Source organism: Halichoerus grypus, chromosome 2, assembly GCF_964656455.1.
Source record: "Halichoerus grypus chromosome 2, mHalGry1.hap1.1, whole genome shotgun sequence".
Taxonomy (NCBI): Eukaryota; Metazoa; Chordata; class Mammalia; order Carnivora; family Phocidae; genus Halichoerus; species Halichoerus grypus.
The window spans coordinates 152,575,375-152,593,209 of NC_135713.1; the positions used below are offsets into that span (position 1 = coordinate 152,575,375).

The 17,835-nt window shown below is 63.3% G+C and overlaps 1 protein-coding gene across 4 annotated transcripts; it reads right to left on the reverse strand.

The window, feature by feature from the left end:
- Positions 1 to 200: 200 nt before the first annotated feature.
- PER1 (period circadian regulator 1) lies at positions 201 to 15,347 on the reverse strand. 4 transcript variants are annotated; one of them, XM_036094527.2, is made up of 23 exons: positions 15,265 to 15,347; positions 9,470 to 9,890; positions 9,255 to 9,353; positions 9,004 to 9,158; positions 8,789 to 8,910; positions 8,494 to 8,695; positions 8,309 to 8,360; positions 8,031 to 8,173; positions 7,286 to 7,364; positions 7,100 to 7,206; positions 6,775 to 6,928; positions 6,578 to 6,686; positions 6,362 to 6,493; positions 6,054 to 6,159; positions 5,780 to 5,951; positions 5,564 to 5,691; positions 5,206 to 5,382; positions 4,409 to 4,651; positions 2,886 to 3,496; positions 2,271 to 2,457; positions 1,886 to 2,075; positions 1,458 to 1,608; positions 201 to 1,063 (listed from the first exon to the last, which is right to left on the reverse strand). In XM_036094527.2, exons 2-23 carry the CDS (start codon positions 9,742 to 9,744, stop codon positions 794 to 796), a joined length of 3,864 nt encoding a protein of 1,287 aa, XP_035950420.1. In that variant the 5' UTR covers positions 9,745 to 9,890; positions 15,265 to 15,347; the 3' UTR covers positions 201 to 793. The 4 variants fall into 4 exon arrangements, with proteins under 4 accessions (XP_035950420.1, XP_035950421.1, XP_035950422.1 ...); XM_036094528.2 differs by lacking the exon at positions 15,265 to 15,347 and adding an exon at positions 11,393 to 11,622; XM_036094529.2 differs by lacking the exon at positions 15,265 to 15,347 and adding an exon at positions 11,235 to 11,340.
- Between the last annotated feature and the right edge of the window lie 2,488 nt (positions 15,348 to 17,835).

Genomic DNA, 17,835 nt, shown 5'->3' on the forward strand with positions numbered 1-17,835 from the left:
CAGGGCCCCCCCGTCCGCGGTAGGTGGAGATTTTACGGGCCCGGCAAGGCCCTTCCGCCGGAAAGGGTGTGCGGAGCAGACGGCTGGGGGGCGCCAGGGGAGTGGTCCTCACGCTCACTACAGCCTCCCTGGAAGCGGGGCCGCACCTCCCCACAACGAGCTCCCTACCCCCAACCAACACATTTCAGTCCACAAAGTCCTGGGTGTTTTTTTTTTCTCTTCTCTTTGTATTAAAAAATAACAACAGACACAATATCAAAAACACAAATGCCATCGGTAGAGGGTACAGCTGAGAACACCTGGGTCCCACCTGAGGGGCAGCACCAGGGACTCCATGGTCCACCAACCTCCCCCACCCCGGAGCAGCTAGGGGTTTGGACCGCTGGCCCTCCCCCTCCCCTCTAGGGAGGAGGTGGGAGAAGGGGCTGTCTCCCCCAATAAATAAGTGCAGCCCCAACCCTCAGGGACCGGGACTCGGGCTCAGCCGGGACTTGGAGAGACCACTTGAGCAGCTTGTCAGCAACCTTCTCCAAGGGAAGGAAGAGCTCCTCACCAGAGGTGGGAGACGCGGCTTCTCTGGGCTGGGCTGACCAACCCCCCCCACCCCGTCTCTACCCTCAGAAGCAGGAGGCAGCCCCTGGATCCTGGGCTGCTGATGGGGGCCCCGCCCCCTAAGTGGGAGAAGCTGGGGCAGTTTCCTATTGGTTGGTCCAGCCACATCTGAGTTCTGAGAGGTGGAACACGGGAGAAGGAAGCTTCTCATGCACTGCCGGAGGGGGCCCCCAAATGTGGTCTAGCTGGTGCCATTTTCTGTTGCGGGTAAGGCTGGACTGGGTGAGCTCCCACCTTGTTCCTCCTCCTCCATGGCCAGGTCCTGAGAGCTGGAGACCCTGGCCCCAGCTTGAGCCTGGGCCTCTTCTCCGCCCTCACCTTCAGCACCCCCGCCCCCACCCTCGCCTCCGCCCTCCTCCATAGGCTCCAGTCCCAGTCCATCCAGTTCCGAGAAGAGGGGGTCATCCGGGTGGCCGGGGTCTTGGGTGCTACTACCGCAATCCACACAGGCCTTGGAGGGAGAAAGGGGACGAGTCAGGCGAGGTTCTCCCTGCTAACCTGCCACCCCAGCTCCCCTGTGTCTCCCCCCACCCCCCAGGATTACTTCCCAAAATATCCTCCCAAAGAAATACTCGTCCACACAGATGCACACGGGCCAACGAGATTGGAAAGTGTACCGTACCCTGTATCTAGACCCCACTGGGACACGGTCCCAATGTCCATCACAGAGGATCGGCCCAGAAGGTGTCTACAAAGACTCGTGGGGTTAAATGCTATCCAACCCACCAGCAAACCGTGCAACCACCATCCTTCAGAATGAGCCACCCAAGGACAAGGAGGGGATCAGCTCCCCCCCGCCCCCGCCCCGATCCTCTCTTCTCCCTCCGGGCCCAGACGTCTCTCACCATCACATCGAGGGCCCGAGGCAGCTGACCCTTCCGGACCCAGGAATGCACGGCACCCAGTTCCCTGCGCTGGTCCTCTGAGAACCGAGGCTGCTGCTTCTGCATGGCCCGGAGCCGCTCCCGGTCCTGCTTCAGCACAGAGGCCATGTCCCTGCCCGGGGAAGGGGTTTCGACGGCAGAGGCTGGGAGCCGGGGCCAGAGCCCAGCGGCTACTGTCCTCCCCACCCACGGCCTCCCACTCCTCTCAACCAGGGCTCTGGGCGTTCGGGGCTTCCGAGACCAGGAAAGCTTGTGCCCGGCCTGGCTGTGCCAGGGCAGAGCCAGCCCCCCCACCCCGAAAAGAAAACCCCAAGCTCAGTGGGAAGTGCGGGTGGACCAGCACACCTCCCTCCGACGGGGGGGCAGCGGGGGCCTCCGAACCTGCTCACCTGGACGGCACCTGGTAGGTCATCATGACGCGCTGGTCGGCATTGGCCATGAGCAGCCAGATGGGGTCCTGGAGCACATACTTAATGACCTGGTCCCCGGGCTCAGCCCCGGCCTGGGCAGCCCCGGCTTCGGCCTCCGAAGAGTCGATGCTGCCGAAGTACTTGCTTGTGTGGCTGCTCTGACTGCTGCCTGCGAGGCAGGGACCAGGGGGCCCCAGAGTCAGGCTGCTGCCCCCCCAGGGCCTCCCACGCCCTCCCTCAAGGCCATGTCTGCAGCCCACTGGGCCCAGGCTGCTCAGCTAAGGGCGGGGGGTGGGGGGGCTGGCCTCCCAACGTGCCCTGTCAGGGTCGTACCCTGGGGGGCCCGGGGGTGGGGGGCACTCACGTGTGATGCTGGCTGAAGTGCTGCCTCCCTCATGGGAGCCTGAACCGGACCCGGAGCCCAGGCCGGAGCCCAGCGAGCCCGAGGCGGCGGAGCCCGTGCCGGACCGAGAGTCCTCCTGGAGGAGCAACTCCAGCAGGTCACTGGAGCCCGACAGCGCGTCCTGGTTGGAGGACTCTGTCACCTCCACCTGCGGGGGGCAAGGGGAACAGGGCGGGATGAAGGGATCAACAGCCAGGCTTCGCGTCAACTGCTTCCACTGGCTGGGGGGACCCACCCAACCCCAGTGGACTCTGTCCCCACTCCACAACAGTGGGGGCCGGGACAAGAGAGGGGAGAAGAGGAGGGGCGGGACGCCAGGCCTGTCCCAGGAGGCCGATGCGCTCCCCGAAGTTCTGGGGATGTGTCCTCCCCACCTGTCAGACAGACAGGATTGTCCCCACTCCACGGATGAGGCGGCGGGTTTCTGCCTCATTCAGAAACTCACCTGGGGCCCCCCACCCCACGACACCATCTTCCGGAGGGCACGGGGCGGGGAGGAGCGTGAGCAGGAAGAGCAGCAAGGGGAAGGGGGGCTGCGTGGGGGCTGCTAAGAGGATGCAGGGGGTCCGTGCTCACCAATCTGGCCTCTGGCTCAGCGGCCTCCTCACTGGGAGGCGGGGGCCCAGCACTGCTCCCAGCGCCCCCTGCAACAGCACCCCCTTCAACACGGGGGGGCTCCTCAAGCTGCAGCAGATTCAGCTGGAGCGGGGAGCTGCATCGCGAGTTGAAGAGCGGAGAGTCCGGCCCGCGGGGAGGGCTGGGGGGCGGTGGGGGCAGGGACGGAGAAGGGGAGTGGGAGGCGGGGGTAGGAGGCCCTTCGGCGGGGGTCTGGGCTACCCCATAGGAATAGCTGGGTGGGGCGGGGAACAGATAGTTAGGGAGCACCAAGGCTACCATGGGGGTCACCAGCGGGGCAGGGAAAGCTGCAGGGGGCCCAGCTGTGGGGGCAGAGGGGAGAGACTGCGGGCCTCCTCGCGGGGAGAACATTGGGAGAGGGTAGGACTGGACCACAGCTGGGAAGGGAGTAGTGGCTGGTGGGGGGGGCCAGGGGGCCGAGGGTGACACAGGCGATGGGTGGGAGCCATAGCAGGGGGCTTCGGCCCGGGGGGTCTGGTGGTGGCGGGAGCGCTTGGCTTTGGATCGGCAGTGGTGTCGGCGACCAGGGGGTGCGGGGCCGTGGTGGCAGCCTGTGGGGAGAGACGAGGGTTAGCGAGGGCCTCAACCTGGGGGTGAGCGTCCCTGCCCCACCCCCCACGCTGCCCTGCCACTCTGACCCAGGACAGGGCAGGAGAAGGCCCTGGAGAGAACTGGGCCTCCGGGCTGCCCAGATCAAGGGGGGCCTCTTGGGAGGAGAGAGAACCTTCAGGGAAGAATCACAGGAGGCAGGGCCAGGGGGGTTTATTGCACAAGGAGCCAGGACAGGTAAAGTTACAAGTGGGGCGGAGCTGGGGGCGCACAGAAGGCGGGGGCATGGTGGCCGATGGGAGGAAGCAGGGTGGGTCCGAGGACGAGCGGGCAGGCGACTCCGGTCCCTCCACCAGACTCCCACAGCCTGGGCGCTCCTCCTGCAGGTCGAGGCCGCGCTCGGCCTAGCTCGAGCGACGAGGTGGGTGGGAGAGCCCAGTCCTGAGTCCTGCGTCCTGCAGGGAGCCTCTCTCAGGCACCTGGAGGGCAGACATCCTGCCCTTGAAGCCCCGACCCCAGCGGGAGTTGTCCCGGCTCACCTGGCCCATTCGGCCAGGAGTCTATACGGGTCTCTTAACCGGCGACATCTCGGTCGGAAGCGGCCGTACTTGAGCCCCGGCCCCCAAGCTGGGCTTCAAACAGCTTACCTGGAACCGAGCACCTCCGCCTGCCTGTCTCAGTGCCAGCCCCCCAGGCTGCCCTCCTCTGGCTGCAGCCCGGAACCCTGGCCTACTGGGGAGAGTCTAGCCAGGGGCCCGTCCCTACGCATGGCCCTGGTGGTGGAGGCCGCCCCAGCCTGGCTCCCTGCAGCAGGAACCTCTCCCTCGAGCACCCCCTGCCCCCAACCCCCTCCCCGGACAGTCTGGTCCTGGACTGGGCAGAGGACAAAGTTCAGGGGTGTCCCGGGTGGCTACCTCGCTCGCCAGGGGCCAAGGGGGCCGGGGAGGAGCCGTCGAGCGCCCGCAGTCGGCTGAGGTCTCGGAAGCGGCTGAGGAAGGCCTGCTCCTCCTTCTGTGTGTGCAGGGACAGCACGGCCTTGGTCAGGCCCACCGGGCGGTAGGCGTCTGGGGCGGGGTCGGGGGCTACCGTGGGGCTGGGGGCTGGGCTGGCGGCTGGGCCTGGAGCCAGGCCAGGCAGGTCCTCCATCATGATGATGTCTGAGAAAGGGGAGACAGGGGGGTGCGGGGGGTCACTGGGATCCCCTCAGGGGTTCCCACAGCCACACCACACCCTGCCCCTCCAGCAGCCCAGCCTGGGCCCCGGGTGCATCTCCAGGCCTCCTCCCCTCTGAGACCTGGTTCTGGGCCCTCTTCCATCCCCCGGGTGAGAGAGGATACTGAGTCCTCTCCAGCGACAGTACCCCAGGATGACCCCCTAGGACTGTCCTGGGAAGGCAAGCTCAGTCGTCGCCCTCCCCTCACACACTCTCCAGGACAATGCCCAAAGCCCCTTTGGGGGGGTTTTCCGACACTCTGTGGTCCGCACCTGGGGCTTGAACCCCTCCTCCCCCAAGGCTCTGTGTGTGCGCTGACAGGAAGAACAGGAAAAACAAGGCGCCAGAGGCTGGAGGGATGGACAGCAAGAGGCAACAGCCCCGAGCTAGGATGGGGGCCTCTTTCTCTCCCCCAGGGGCCAGACCGGGAAGGAAAAGGCAGGGGGAGGGAGCCGTGGCTGCGGCACCGAGTGGAACCCCCTCACTGCGCGCCCGTACCCGACTCCGGGGGCTTCTTGTCTCCCACATGGACGATGGTAGAGCTGAAGCTACACTGGCTGGTGACGGACACCACGCTCTCTGCCTTATTGGCCAGGGCGAGCGGGCTCAGGGTGCCTGCCACCACTGGCTCCTTCTGAGGGCCGGCCCCCTCCCCGCGCAGCACCACCGATGGATCTGTGCGGAGAGACGGCGCCAGTTACCACCGGGAGGTCCCTGGGGTGGGGGTGGGGGGCCTGCCAGGAGTCTGCAAATCAGAAGGCCTGGAGGGGAACAGGGCAGAGTAAGGTGGGGGCCCCAAAGGCAGAAGTGTGGAGACGGGGCCAGTGGGCCAGGACGGGACCCGCCGGGTCTTTACCTTTCTTGGCCCCCAAAGGGACCGGACCCGTCCTCTGCTTGTCCTCGTCTGAGGCCGAGGATGTGGTGCAGGAGGAAGAGGCACACTTCCGCTTGGTCGTGCTGGGGATGTTGCAGCTCTCCAGGTACCTGGCGGGGGACCAGAGGACATGAGGGCAGGGCCTGGGGTGGGGTGGGGCCGGGGCCCAAGTGGGAGACGGTTCCCGGGTGGCCTTACCTGAGGATGCTGTCCAGGCAGTTGATCTGCTGGTAGGAACAACTGGAGGCTTCTTTCCTCTCAGCCTCATCCGGGGTCAAGGTGAGTGGGGCCTGGGCGGGAGCAGGGACCACTTCCAGTTCTGGGTCTGGGGACTGGCAGGAAAGGGTCTTGGCCTTGAATGTGCCTGTAGCTGGGCCAAGGAGAGAAAAGGGAGAGACGAGCTCCTCTGGGTTGGGGCGAAAGTCATGGGGCCCCCAGGTCTCATTCCTCACCCGCACCCTCACCCACTGACCAGGGAGGCGGGGCCGGGGTGGAGGCCGGGCGCGGGACTCAATGAAAACCTGCTGCCCCTGATGCTTCACCAGATGCACGTCCTTACAGATCTGCTGGAACGTCACCTGTGGGACAGAGCAGGCCAGCACTGGGGGCGTGTGACCAGTGTCAGAGGCCCAGGGCGCAGAGCAACGACAGGTGCCCAGCGGGCAGGCGTGCAGGGCACAGTGAGAGCGGGAGGAGAAGGAAAAGGCACCTGCCCAAGCTGATTCTGACAGCACCAGGGGAATGCCGGCCTAGGGGGCGAAGCGGAAGACGGACACTCACCGGCGCAGGAGGCCCAGGCCCCTCGGCATCACCCCCGTTGCTGTCACTGGAGGAGCCAGGGCTGAGGAGAGGGCCCGGGGAAGCGACGGCGCCCACTCCACAGAGCCCTGTGGGACTGGGGCTGTGCACGGGCTGAGGCAGGAGGAGAAGGGGTTAGATGTCTCAGCCCTGCTCCCAGCCCTGCCTCCTCGCCAAGCCCCACCCCTCCACAGTCACCTGTAACAGCAGCCGGTGGATCTGCTCCGAGAGCTCCTGGATGTCTGAGTCCAGAGACAGAGCTGGGCTGGGGGCCGGCGGGGTGAACACGTCCTCGTTCAGGGGTGCCCTGCGGGGTGGGGAAGGGGAAGCTGAGACCCGCCCCCTGCCGCACAGACCCAGCCCACACGGCCAGCTCTGGGGCAGGGCCCACTTACGTGCGGACTTTGTGGCGGCCCAAGACAAAGGCCACCTTGCGGCTCCAAGGATGCACGAAGCCGGCCCAGCTGGTGTCCATGGTGACATACTCGCCATTCCGGGCACAGAAGCGGATAGGGGAGTGGTCAAAGGGCTGGCCCGCCAGCTGCAGGACTGAGGGAGCGGGAAACGAGGGGGGGTCAGCAGGAGGGAGAGCCGGGGAAAGCAGAGGGCCACGTCCCGAGGACCCAAGAGACCAAGGCCCCGAGACACATGACCACAAGCACAGCCATGGAGAAGCCCCGTGGACAGCCAGGAAGGGAGAGCAGGAGAAAGAGGACTCACTCTTCTTGTGGATGGCCAGCATGAGGGGTCGGTCCTCAGGATGCAGGAACAGGAGCACTGGGGCCCCCAGGAGGTCCTGGGGGAGGTAGCCCAGCAGCGGGGCGGCCCTGAAAAGGGAGGTGGCATCAGAGTAGCCAAGGCCTCGGCCCCAGCCACCCCCGTTTTCCCTCCAGGTCCTGAGCTCACCTTTCGTCCACATCCTGGAAGAGGCAGCTGGGTGTGTGCCGAGTGGTGAAGATCCTCTTGTCGGGGGGGATCCGGGGAGCTGAGCACAGCAAGTGTGGCCATTGGTTTTTTGTTTTTGGGGGGGTTTTTTTTGGCCATTGGGTTTTATCCAGAATGGTCCAGCTTCTCTGCCCGCCCCCGACACACACCATCTCGGGCCCAAGTGGGCTGGCAATCCTCCCCACGGCTCTGCCCAGGGCCGTCTAGCCTACAGAGATGGTCTGGACCATTCTCCTACCCCACACCAAGCATGAAACTGAGAATCAAAGCAGTCTCCTTTCCCCACTCCTAGTTCAGGGTGCTTATTCAATACTCCCTCTAAAAATGGGCTCAAACCTTCATCCTTTTTGTTTTGTTTTGTTTTGTCTTTAAAGATTTTATTTATTTATTTGACAAAGAGAAACAGCGAGAGAGGGTACATGAGCAGGGGGAGTGGGAGAGGGAGAAGCAGGCTTTCCGCCGAGCAGAGAGCCCAATGTGGGGCTCGATCCCAGGACCCTGGGACCACGACCTGAGCCGAAGGCAGACGCCTAACGACTGAGCCACCCAGGCGCCCCTCAAACCTTCATCCTTACCATACCTTCTCTCTTCTAAAATTCTTAAGGGCTGAGATATGCCTCCCAGACTCTCGTCCTGCCTCTCCCCTAGCCTAGAGAAATCACCCTTCCTCCTACCCCCTGCCAGGCCAGGCCCGATGCCTACAAACCTTCGTAACCCGAGTGGATGCGCTCTGCGATGAGCAGGCAGCATGGCTGTGCCGGGGCCCCATCTGAGACCCGGATCTTGGTCACGTATGGCGTGAGGCGGAATGGCTGGTACCGAGGCCCTGAATCCCGGTCAGGACCTCCTCTAGCAAGGGAGAGGAAGAGGCATTAGTGACTGGGTAGAGAGCCACCCACCCTGCACCTCAAGGTCACACCCACACAGCAAAGAGGCAGGAGAGTGGAAGGTAGGAGGGGGTCTGCTCCCACTTCCCCCACCTACCTGATACGGCAGAAGACAGACTTCTCCTGGGTGAAGTCCTTGAGGCCTGAACCTAGAACAGACCAGAAAGGCACTAAGAACAGCCCCCCCACCCCACCCTGGGCTAAAAAGAACCCGGCGAGGAAAAGCTGGGGTCCCCTGGTCCCTCACAGCAGCAGCTTCCGGGGACTGCTTGGGGACCTCACCTGCTGAGGTCCCAGCGCCCCAGGTGGGCAGGCGAGACGGGGCAGTGGAACCATAGAAGACGCCCACATCCTGAGGAGCCAGCAGCTCTGAGAAGCGGGCCCCCCGGAACACATCCCGTTTGCAGCGGAGGAGGACACCCGCCTGCTCCGAAATGTAGACGATGCGGCCTGTCAGGAAGGAGACAGCCACGGAGAAGGTATCCTAGGCGGGAAAGCGGGGACAAAAGTCGAATCGGGCGCCGTGCGCGCGGGGGGCGGGGCTGCCTCGGGACCAGGAGGCCGGGCTGCGGCTGACCTGGTTGCGCAGCGTATACTCGGACGTGATGTGCTCCAGCTCCTCCAGGGTGTAGGTGGACATGTCCATGGCACAAGGCTCGCCCTCCTCCAGGCTCCACTGCTGGTAGTACTCCTGGTTGGCTGCAGGGTGAAGGCGGTGAGGCGTCTGGGGAGGAGCCTGCCCCACCGCCGCAGCCCAGGACCGGCCGGGCCGTCCCCGGAAGCACCACTCACCCTGCACCTGCTTGACACAGGCCAGAGCGTACTGGAGCGTGGCCAGGGTCCCAGAGCGGCCCTTGCCCCGGCGCTCGGGCGGCAGCCGAAGCTTGAGCTCCCGCAGAGCCGTCATGAGCTCCTTCTGGGTCCTCGCCCGGGCTGACTGTTCGCTGCTGCAGGGCCCACAGGGAGGGAGGGGGTAGAGCCATGAGCCCCAGATCGTGGCCCAGGCCCCCCAGCCTTGTCCTCTGGCCCTCAACCCCACGAACCTGCAGCCACTGGTAGACGGGTTGTCCTGTTCGGAGCTGGCACTCAGGAGGCTGTAGGCAATGGAACTGCTGGGTGGGGACGGACTCTGAGAGTTCGTGCTAGGGGAGAAGCAATGGGCCCAAGATGAGAAAGCGGCCAGCAGCATGGGCCTGTCCTGTAGCTCAGGCTGCTCCCAAGACTACTCCCGGACCCCGCACCACACATCCATACGCACCTCTTGCTGCTCTCGGTGGTCTCCAGCAGGGCTGAGTCCTTGCCATTGCCGGAGGAAGAGCTGTGTGAGCTCCTCTGAGATGCGCCGCGGGACTCGGGCCCATTAGATTCATTGCCGCTGGAGCCATTGCTGTTGGCGTCTGTGTCATCAGCCAGGCTGGGGCCGGGGCAAGACCGGCGCTGCGGAGGCCCAGGGGATGGGGCTCCTCCCGGGCAAAAGGTTTCCCCCGGCCCGGGGTCCCCTCCCCCATCAGCCCCTTCTAGAGGGCCACTCATGTCTGAGCCATGGGGAGGGCAGGAGGAAAACACGGAAGGCGGAGAGGCCACCACGGGGGCACACAGGGGCCAGGCGGCCTGGTTTGGGGGAGTGAGGTGGGAGATCCAAGCCTTTGAGGATTGAGAAGTTCGATCACGGGCAGTACCTGGAAGGAGACCAAAGAAGGAGGCCTTGGAGAAGGGTGAGCTGTTAACTTTACAGCACCGGCCGGCTTCACTCAGAGCTCCCCTGTCTGACCCCACGCCCCTAGGACCCAGGCTTCCCACAGCGAGCCTGGGCAAGTTCTGTTTCCTATCCCGGGAGAGGGGCTGCAGGTGGGAAGGGGCCTCTCTTGGCCCTTCCTCCACGTCCCCTGCCAACGTGGCCTGGGAAAACAGAGACTGAGCAGACGAGAACCAGAGCCCGGGCGCTTCCCATCCCCAAATTCCCACCAGGCCCCCAATCCGCCCGGGACTCCAAGGCCGCGGAGCAGGGGGTATGCCCGGCGCCGCCTATATTTAGGCCTTCAGGCTAATTTTATCCGGGGGCGGTGCCACCCCCGCTGCACATGCGCACGGACATGCGCGGCCCCACCACGCGCTTCCGCCGCCGCCGCGGTCGCCAGGGAAACCGACGTCAGCAGCTGAGCTCAGCGGTTGCTGGAGGGACCACAGGAGGCCGGGAAGGGCGACCCCTCCCCCATTTCCCGACGGAGCCGAGGATCGACCCACTCCCACACCGGCGGGCGCGGCCGCGGGTCGCCCACCTCTAAAACACCGTCCGGCCCTGGAGGGCCCGGTGGCCGTATGAAGAAGGGCGGCCCATCGGGTTTCCAGGGGCTGGCCTCGCTCCCCGGGGCAAAACACAACCGCCACCGCCCTCCGCGCAAAAGCTCCTCAGCCTGGCGCTCGCCTGGATCCCAGTCATTCTGGTCAAGACGACACAGCCTGTCCTTCTCCGGCCCCTGCACCCTCTCCCGACCCCCAGGTGCCAAGCCGGCACCTGCCATTGTCAGGGTCTCGGGAATCCTCTTTCCTCAGTCCTCTACTTTTCTAGATCCCACCCCACCCCCATCCCAAGCGGACACACTCAGCTGTGAGCAAGGGACACACAACCGCCAGCGGATAGTTCTTCCCCTACTCCTCGTCCAACCACACCCCCCCCCCCAGCCCCCGGAGCATTTTCTGAGCGCCAGTAGAAAAAGGAAGGCTGTGGCCAACAGCAGGAACTAGCGCCGGGAACGGGATGTTCCAGCCTGAACCAGGCTTACATCACGGCCGGCGCGGGGCCAGGCACTGGAGGGGGGAGCGCGGGGAGCGCGGAAAGCCCGAAGGGGTCCTGGTGCCGGGGCAAAACCAGGGACCCCCGAGTGACAAGAAAGGCGGCGGGGGCCTGCCTGCCGAGGGTCGGGCGTTGGGCCGGGGGAGCTGGGAGGAGAGGTCAAGGCTGGAGGTAAGGTAAGCGGATCAGGAGTACGGACAGCCGGTGCAGGGTTGCGAGCAACACCTACGTTCCCGACGGCAGAGGGGGGGTGGACAGCGGCAAGGAAGGCGGATTATCGGTGTGCCGTCAGAGCGCCAGGGCCCAGAGCGGCGCCTCAGGCTGGAAGTGGCGGCGGTCCGACTTGGGGCGGGAGACCGGTCCCCGGGTGGCCCTGGAGATGCCTACCTGGCCGCGCGAGCGCCCTCCGGCCGCCGGCCCGCCGCCGTTGTAGCCCTCAGCCGAGTGGAAGCTTCGTGGGGCCAGGAGGCGGGTTGCATAATGCCAGGCACTGCCCCTCATTGGCCTCCTGCCGGCGGAGCCGCAGGCCCCGCCCCCGATTGGCTGGGGATCCCGGGCCGGCCCCTGATTGGCTACTGGCCCCTACTGAGGTCAGGGCTGTGTCACACACACGGGCGCACGTGGACCTGGGTGCTGGCGCTGGGCTGAAGGGCCCCAGACACCACCACGCAGCCAACGGGCGCAGGATGCCTTGCACAGTGAATAATGGGAGGGCGGAGAGGGCAGATAAGCTGCCCTTCTTCGGGCAAAATGCCGGGGCCACGGTAGGTGCTTAAGAGAGGTCTACTTCCTGGACCGTCAGCCCTACAGAACAGAACGCCTTGGCCTTGCCAGAGGTGGGGGAAAGGAATGCTGACCCTTGGGGGGTGGGCCAGGCTGGATGAGACGGCTGGTCCCTTGGGAGGACGGGGACACACAAAGAAACCCAGCCTGGCCTCTCCTGGGTTCCTCGCCCCAGCCTTGTCATCACAATAAAGCCATTTTATCCAGTCCCTTCCTCTGACACTTCAAATCCTGTGGACAGCCAGGAGGATGGCAATTGAGGGTCCCCGCGTGACAGGGGGTGGAGTGCAGGGGAGGATGCAGACAACAGAAGGGGCAGCCAGGGCCGATAAGGGCTGTAGAGGGAAACAATGCTACGTGCTTCTGTACCCAATCAGAGAAAATGTCTCCGGGCAGCCTACGTGGTGACTAGTGCTGCTTCGCTCCTGAAGATGCGGCCACCCACACTTAGGGCCGCCCCAAAAGTGGGGGCCAGGAAGCCAGGACTACAGGGGGAACCTAGGGGGTGGCTGAGGGAAGAGACCAAGTGGGACCCTGGAGAGACAGGTGGGGTGGCAAGGGCTTCAGATCCCTAGCCCTAGGACAAGAGAAAGCCGAGGACCTCATCTGTCACCTCACTGCATTTCTCAGTCCCCAGGACAGAACCTGACACACCGTGGGTGATCAGTAAATACGGTGATTTTGTTGTTAACAAGGATAGATAAGGGAGGGGAAGGGGCCTCAGCCATGGAGAAGGTGCTGGAAATTATGCTTTTTGTAAAGGGGAGGGGAGCAGAACCCTGAGTCCTAATTGGGGGAAATACAGTGCCGGGCTGAGCTGGGGGGAAACTGCAGTGACACAGACCCCTCCATCTAAGAGGGCTGTGAGCAGTTCCTCTCAGGGCTCCCCGATAACGTGGGTGGCGAGTGAAGAGGCCCCCAAGCTGATGCTGACATAATCAGCTGTGGGTGCACTCCCTCACTGTCACGTGGCCTAAGCTTTCCTTAACAATGGTGTTCCCCGTGGAGGGGCCCCGGGGGAGGGCTCTGTGGAAAAGCTGGGGCACAGGGATGTCATAAAATAACCCAGAAAAAAGCCAAAGCAAGAAAACACAGGAAACAAAGGATTCAGGAGCCTGGATTCTCAGTCTCGTCTCCTTGGAAATGGCCCCCCGAGTCATAGACTGTGGCCCCTTCCCTTGTCTCATTTTCAGACCCCTCTCCTCTGGAAACAGGGTTTTTCTTCCTCCCGGGTTCTCCTCTGGGGTCTAGGTGTGATCTCCGCGGACACAGGCAGTCCGTGCTCTCTCACCCCCCACCTCTAGGTCTGTGCTTTGCATAGACAAAGGGGTCGAGCGCTCCTGCAGCGCCCACCTGCTCTCAAGGCCCCGGCTGTCCTGCCTCGCAGTCCCCACAGTAACCAGGCCCTGCTGCCGTCAATGGAGGCGAGGGGGCGGGAGGGAGCGGTGACGTCAAAGCGGAGGAAGAGGGCGGAGCAAGGCAGCCGGGGAATGTGGGACAGGGAGGCTGGAGAGGCAGCGGTTTGGGAGGCGGCCAGCCGGAGAGGGCGGCGGCCAGCGCACTTGGGAACATCATGTACTCTTGGCTGGTGGCCCAGGACATGCACCCAGACTGGGCGCCTCCCCCAACCAAAGACAGCCGTCCTGTCCTAAAGCCAGGGATTCCTGGAGAGAGGATTAGGAGGAAGGGGTCCCCCGCCACCGCGCCTGGCTCTCTTCTCCAGATTCGCATCCGCCCTCCCCTCGGCTTGTTCCTGCAGCTCCTGGCACTGGCTTCCCCCTTCTCCCAAACTGTACACATCTGCTGGCCCAATCCCAAAGAGCTGGGGCGGGGACGCTGGAGGCCCAGGTTCTGCGAGAGAACACGCACCTTTGCTCCTTCCCAGAGGCCCCCTCGGAGCTGGAATCTCCTGTTACTATGGCAGCAGAGAGATGGAGGAGGGGCAGGGAGAAGAATGGGTGTAGGATGAGAAAATCGAACTGGGACAGAGCAAGTGGCACAGCCCAGGGCCTGGATCCTGGGAGAGGAATGAAAGGGTGGAATGAGGTTTTGGGCTGGTGCCTGACGACCAGAAGGCCCAGGAAGAGGGAAATGAGGAGGGAGTCACCGAAACTTGCAGAAACACTTGAGAATGTGAGAACAGTTCCCAACCACAGCACTCCTTGTCACTGTTGTTTTGAGATCCTATAGCCATTTTTTTTTTTAGCTAAAAGCAAAACAAAACAAAAAACATTAAACCATAACCCAGGCATTGCGCTAAGCACCATATATATATATTATCTTATTTAATCCCCAGAACAACCCTGGGAGATGGGTATTACCCCAATTCCACAGAACCAACTAAGGCTCAGAAGTCACTAAAGTTGCCTCACAATGTGTTCTTGGCTCTTAACAAGTGGAGCCCAGGGTTCAAATCTGAGCGCTGATCATGGCTTGTCATTCCGGCGTTTTACCGTTCGGGCGGGCACCTGTGCGGTGATTCCCAGCACTGGAGGATGGGCGCCTCTCAAATATCCAGCCGATTCTAAGTTTGGTGCCCGGAACACAGATCCATCCAGCCCCTCCTCTCCCTGGGCCTGGTCTCTGACGTCCAGTCTGCACTCCCCACACGCTCGCCCCGAATCATCTCAGCCCCAGTCTTCACACGTTCACAAAGTCCTTGAGATCACCCCAGCAGCCACCAGCCCCAGGGGCTTCCTAGGGGCCCCACCTGCTCACTCTTCACCGTACCCCCGGTCACTTTGCCACAAGCCTGGGTGTCTGTACAGAGAGCAGAGCTCTACCGAGAGGTTGGTGCCTCCTGGCATCCAGGGGCTCAGGAAGACACGTGCACAGACAGTCCGCACAACCCTTCGGTCCCTCTCGGACAGGGGCTACTCCACCTTTACTCCCAGGGATGGCTCCGAGGCTCAACCCCTCCCCTTTACACCCGAGAGAGACATCCAGAGCCATGATGCGACAGGCTCAGGGTCACACACATCATCTCACCACCCTTTCTCGAATCACCATGTCAACCCTTTCGTACCCTCCCACCTGCCCGATCAGGGCCTCCCTCCAGCCTCAGAACACCTGAATCTTTTAAGTGCTTAAGGAGCCTACCCAAACAGTAGCCAAGCACTGGAATGTCCCCCACCCACTCTCAGGGACCGCGTCCCCACACCGCCCCGGGAGCAGGGGTCTCAGCTCCCTCGGGGAGCTGACGACTTCCAAGCCCCACCCTCCCAGGACCCTTGGGCCAATCAGGGGGGTGGGGGTCCAGGCACCTAGGGCAGCGAGGAATCTGTCAGATGTCGGAGACTCCCGCCCTCGTCCCTCTGGGTCCCATTTCCCACGACCCTCAAAGCTCCCACCGCGGCGATCTTGCATTCGCACGATCCCCCCGCCCCACTCCATTAACACCGCCTGGGACAGGACACACCACTCCGGAGAAGCGCACACGGGTCTCCGCCGGTCTCCGCCCACCCGCGAACACTCACCTTCGGCGCGCACGCACAGGCCACAGCTTCTTCCCCAGCGGGACGGCGGCGCCCGGACGAGCTCCTCCAGGCCCGCCCACCCGCCGCGCGGCCACGCCCCTCAAGCTTATTGGCCCGGGGGCCCCGACCCATGCCCCTCGCCGCGTGCGGCCGCCCGGCCCCCGCGCCGCCGCCATTGGCGCCGGCGGCCGCCGTCATCTTCTCATTGGCCAGTCTGCCCACCCGCAGTGACAGCTCCACGTGAGAGAGGGGCCGCCCCGGCACGTTGATTGGGAGTCTGGCCGAAAGTCACGCCCCCACCCACTTCGGAGGTTCTTATTGGCTGTGGCACGAGCCTCCGACCGGCCCGAATCCGGGACGCGAATGCCAGTCCAGCCCTTCAGAGTTTCTCATAGGCTGGGAGGTCTCGGAGCTGTAGAAGACACGTGCCGGCGGTCTCACGCGGCAACTTGTTTACCTGGAAGCTGGGGATTTTCCTTGACGACACTCTTACCAGAGACTGCGGAGTCTGCGCAGGCGCAGCGAGGGTGACCTGCACGCAGGCGCAGATGTGAGCGGCGGTGGCGTTGGTTGGGGGAGTTTTGTGCCGAGACCCGGGCAAACTGTCCTGGGCGTGACCAGAGCGCCCCCCGCACTGAGTCTCCGGCCCCGGGCCCCTAAAGCCCCGCGAAGCTGGAAGGGGCCGGCATTAACGGTGGAGCGGTCTTCAGATCCCAGCGCCGCGCGAGGACGATGATGATCACGGTGATGACGGCTGCCTCCGGGTGGTTCTCTGTGGACCAAGCCAGGCGCTTCTCCCAAGCCGGGAGGCCGTCTCACTACTACTCCGCCCCGCAGAGACTGGGCTCCGGAGAGGTTACATAATCTTGTCTGGATTAACACTCCAGTCAGTAATGGGGCCCTAGATTTAAACCCAGGCCCCCGACACGATGATAGAGAGGGCGGGTCCGAGGGCGTTCGGGAACCTCAGTAGATGAAGCGCGAGGCACGTAGTGAGCCCTCGGTAAATGGGGGACATTATTATGAGGACGGCGTACCCTTTTGTAAAAGCACCCTTGGCAGTTCGGGAAACACTACGTAGGATTCACCTCCTGCTGCGGCCCGGGAAGTCGGGCTTCGAGGGCTCATCCAGCACTCCACTCACTGCTGCAGCACCTGGGGTCGGGGGTGCTAGGGGTGCCATGTTGGGGATGTCACCGGCCGGGAGGCCAAGGGACCTCAGCGTGGGGTCGAGTCACCAGCCCTACAACAGGGTGCAGCCCTAGCAGGCCAGTCTATGGCCGGGTCTCCCTGAGCCCATCTGCTCTGTATTTATTAACCCCTTCGGGATGCTGCCACTGCGAGAGGAACCCAGGGGGAAGAGACGTTTCGCACAAGTCGGCCATCTACTTCAGGCCTAGGAGTAAATGACCACGGGAGCGACTGCGGAGCATCTGGGAATTAAATCAAGGGTTGGAGAGGGATCCAACAGAGCAGGAGCATGCCTCCAGGCCCAAGCCTCGAGGCTCACCAGGCTGACACAGGGATCAAGAACACTTCCTCTTATCAGCGCCGGGCGCCCACCCGTGGCCACTTTGGGAATCACACTTTGCTCTGCCCAAGGTCAGGCCCTCCAGCAAAGCTCAGTCCATTCCAAATGTACCTTCTCAACTTTCCCGTTTCACCTGCAGATCCTATACCCTTCCCATTGGTTAAGAAAAGGTCTTAGAACACACACCAGCTGGTTACTCATTACACATTTATTGTACATTTTCACAATCTGGATGCGTCACAGAATTGGGGGCATGGGGGGAGGGAAAGGGGGGCAGGGGACACTGGGATAATATGGGGGGGTCTAGAACACAGCACCCCCACCCCCAGCATCTCTCCCTACCCTTTCACACCACAGCTTAGATCTCCCTGCTCCCCCTCCACACAGAAACCTTGAGTGTGGGGGGAAGAAAGAGTTTGGGGGGTCCCCTCCAGCAGGTTAGGGACTGCACCCTCAGACTCCTAAAATTGTGCCATTTAAAAAGACATTAGACCCTCTATCACTTCGCCTAAGGAGGAGACAACTCTGGGCTCAACTGCCCTGGAGAGGGGTGAGAATCCCCATCTTCCAGCAAGTCCCATACACACATTGGCAGTGACTAGTACCCCCACCCTGAATTCAGGGGGGCAGTCAGAGGAGCTGGGCAGTGATGGGAGCAACACCCCCACAAACCGGGGAGGGGAGTTTTCGGTCCAAACCCCAGCAAGGGTGGGGCCAGATTTCAGGCAGGAATTGGGGGGATTCTCTGCCCTGCCCCACTCCTCCCCAAGGCAGTGATGACCCCCCACACACTGGCAGCCATCTCCCCCAAAAGAGTCAGATTGTGGCCAACCCCCAAACTCTCCTGGTGGGAGGAGGAGGAGGCAGATCAGGCGGATGGGAGGGAGGGAGACCCCATGGGAATGTCGGTTGAGTGCCCCACATGAAAACTGGGGAGCAGGAATGTGGGGAGAGACTCCAAGTGGCAAAACTATTGGTCCATCATGACACACTGAACTCCAAGACACTTACACACCAGCTGGGGGGAGGGGGAGGAGGGG